The sequence below is a fragment of the Belonocnema kinseyi genome, chromosome 4 (genome assembly GCF_010883055.1).
Source record: "Belonocnema kinseyi isolate 2016_QV_RU_SX_M_011 chromosome 4, B_treatae_v1, whole genome shotgun sequence".
NCBI classification, from domain to species: domain Eukaryota; kingdom Metazoa; phylum Arthropoda; class Insecta; order Hymenoptera; family Cynipidae; genus Belonocnema; species Belonocnema kinseyi.
In genome coordinates this window covers 66,367,987-66,371,401 of record NC_046660.1, presented here as the reverse complement: position 1 = coordinate 66,371,401, position 3,415 = coordinate 66,367,987, and the positions used below count along the sequence as shown (strand labels likewise).

At 28.0% G+C, this 3,415-nt stretch overlaps 1 protein-coding gene across 1 annotated transcript in view; it reads left to right on the top strand.

Annotated features, from left to right (window-relative positions):
• The window catches only part of LOC117170934, a 507,802-nt gene that overhangs the window by 496,236 nt on the left and 8,151 nt on the right, over nucleotides 1-3,415 (top strand). The window contains exon 12 of the mRNA XM_033357981.1: nucleotides 1,686-1,794. Coding sequence (XP_033213872.1) covers nucleotides 1,686-1,794 — 109 coding nt within the window. The remainder of the gene's footprint in view (nucleotides 1-1,685; nucleotides 1,795-3,415) is intronic.

Here is a 3,415-nt window from a genome sequence, read left to right as displayed (position 1 = left end):
GAAGACGTCATTGCCTCTGTAAGTGCTTATTTTGAGGAACTTCCGAAAACGCACTTTTCTGAAGGATTAAAAAAACTTGAAAAGCGATTGACCAAGTGTATTCTAAGGACTTATTGAACTACCCTCGTATTTACTATATACCCCGCACTTGACACCTCATGGCTTAGAACAAAAAATTCTTGCCACCTGCATCAAAACAAACGAACAAAACCTCTCTAACTTACGTCAATTTGACAAACTTTCTCACTCGCACACTTTTCCATGTATAGGAAGAGGACAACTGCGCACGAAAATTTAATATCTTCCTGTAATGTGCATACCACTTACGGTAATGTTTCTATTGTCAAGTGGGGAAACAGAGTTAGGTCTTCTTATTATTCCTTCGTGATTTATATGTAAAAAACAGTTGAATAACTAGAAACATATGGGCAATTTTTCGGTGAATTTTTTTTTGAATAATCGCAAAAATACAAATCGCCTAATTTCCTCTGAAAACGATATATTTTGGACCGAGACAAAATAGCGAATATGAGTTAAAATATATTTCTAAATTATTTTAGAAATCTCTTTAAATTCTGTGTCAAATAAGCCCTCGTTGCAGTCGTTTAACTATTTACGTATGGAATTACCATGATAGGAAAACCAAAATAATCTCTGATTTTTTAAACATTTTGTATTAAACTTCAACTCTGGGCAAGGGCTAGGAAAATAAATTTCTTTATTTGCTCTTTTACAAAGGTAATCTTTAAGATGTTATTTTTCATTCCAGCCATTAAATATTGAAAAATCATCACTGGTTTATGAAACAATAATCTTTTCGTGTGTTTTTTGAAAAATATTTTTATCCATATTCTAGACGTTGATATGCTATTCTAAAATCAAGCTTAATTTTTAGTAGGTCATTCGGTGGATGGTCTGATACTATCCATCGGTACGATATTATAAAAAAAAATAAACCCCTCGAGTTAATATTTTAAAAATGCATAACTTCAACTACCGTTTTTTCAAATTTATGCAACTATTAACAATATTTTGGATTTCTCAAGCGAGTCCGAAACCTAAAAATTCAACAATAATAATCCTTTATTAGGATACCGAATGAATAAAATCTTACTGCTTTTTGCTGACGAGCCGTTGGAGTCGCAATATTATGAGAACTATTGCTTTTTGGGACGTTGGTCGGAGTTCCATTATTATTGCTGCCATTGCCGTTGGTTCCATGAAGAGAAGACAAATCATCATTACTTGGCATTGGTGGGCGAGAGGGTGGTGGTTTACATGGTGGTGTTACTCTCGGTTCTGGTGTCCGTCCATTATTTGAGCTATGATTTGGTGATCTAGTAAAACAAACAAAAAACTGTGTTTTCTCAAATACTCTTTAAAATATTCTTCAGTTTTTATATTTTCTGTATTTTATAAATGAGTTTTTGGTGCCAAATGTCAGATAAATGAAAATATAAATACCTGCAATAAACTTATGTTAAAAAACAACAAAAAATATTATTTGAGCGTATTCTTTAGAATATCTGGTATTTTACTTTTCCGAGTTACCCCTCACTTGAGTTAAGTGAATTTTAATGGGCCACAAAGTGAGAATAATAGCAGTAGACTGTGATTCACTAAACCTTCAGAACATTCATGTGAATTTCCTCACTAAACGAGATCGTTTCGAATCACTACTCTAGATTACATCGAATTCAACCACTTCACGTCCTGGCGTTTATTTCAGAGCAAGATGGCACAGGTTTTAAGTGCCTATTGGAAACTACGGCCACTGGAAATGTGCGACCAATGGTACTCGAACGAAATAGCTTTTGATACTATATAGAGAAGAACATTTTGTAAAAGATTGAAAATTCATATTTTTTCATTGGCTTCTTCAGAATTTACTCTCTTGCGCCTTCTTCTTTTATTCCCTTTTCTCTAATAAAAAAATCAAAAAAAAAATTATTAAAAATTAAACTATTTTGTTAAAAATTTATATATGAAAAAAATATATATATAATAAGCAATCTGATTCCAAATTCTACAGTTTTTTTACACGTAATATTTTTTGCTTCGAAATTGGATCTTTTGGTTACATTTTTTTAGTTCATTTTTCTTCCTTAGAAAGACATATTTTATGGTAATAAATTGAAATATTCTGTTTAACATTCGTCCATTTAAATAGAAACATCGTTTCTTCATTATATTTTGTTGTCGTAAAAATGTCTTTTTTAAATTGAATTTTTATTGATAACTTTACTGTTTTATAACAAAATTCGTCTTTTTCATTAGAAAATTTAACTATTTTATTGCAAGTCCAACTGATTTTGGTTGAAGTTTTTTTTTTTAATTCTAATTGTTTTAAATTTTTTAATTCCACCATTTGGTTAAAAATTCATCTTTGTTGGATCAAAAATTCAACTCTTCGGTTCAAAATTCAAATATTTTGTCTAAAACTCATATATTTTGTTTAAAAATTTTACTATTATGTTTAAAATAATGCTTTTTTTTAATAATTCAACTACTTGGTAAAAAATTAAGTTCTTTGTTGAAAATTCATCATTTTCGGTCAAGAAGTCAACCTTTTCTAAAACATTTGACTTTCTACCTTGAAAACACAACTTTCTTGTTAAAAATTTATCTCTATTGATAGAAAATTCATTTTTATTAATAAAGATTCAACTCATTTTTTAATAATTAATCTATTTTGGAGTAGAAATTAACTGTTTTGTTAAAAATTTGACTTTTTCGTTGAATATTTATTTCTTGGTTGACGGTTTACCATTTCAGTTAAAAAATCATCTCTTTGATTGAAAAATTAACTATTTTGTTAGAAAGTTATCCTTTTTGTCAAAAAATCAACTGTTTTTTCAAAATTTATCCTTTTATATAGAAAATTCGTCCTTTTGGTTTCAAAATTTATCTTCTTTCATAGAAAAATAATTTTTTGTTAAAAATGAACTTTTTTGTTAAAAACTCAACTTTTCTAGTAGACAATTCGCTATTTTCTAAGAGTTGGTCTTTTTTCTCAAAAATATAATTCTTGTATTAAGAATTAAAATATTCAGTTACAAATTCGTCTCTTGTGTTCGAAAGTATCATTATTTGATTGTAAATGCAACTGCTAAAAATGATAAAAATTTCATTCTTCGTTTAAATTTAATCTTTTTGTGAGTAAAATTCAAATATTTCATTGCAAATTTACCCTTTTCATTGTAAATTTATTTATTTTTTTGGTTAAAAATCGTTTTAGTGAACAAAATTTAACGATTTGGTGGAAAATTCATGTATTTTGTTAAAAAGTCATCTTTGTTGAAAATTCATCTTTTTAATTGAAAACTCATCTTTTTAGTTAAAAATTCAACTGCTTAGTAAAAATTATAATTTTTGGATGAAGATGCATTATCTTGGTGAAAGATTCATCATATTA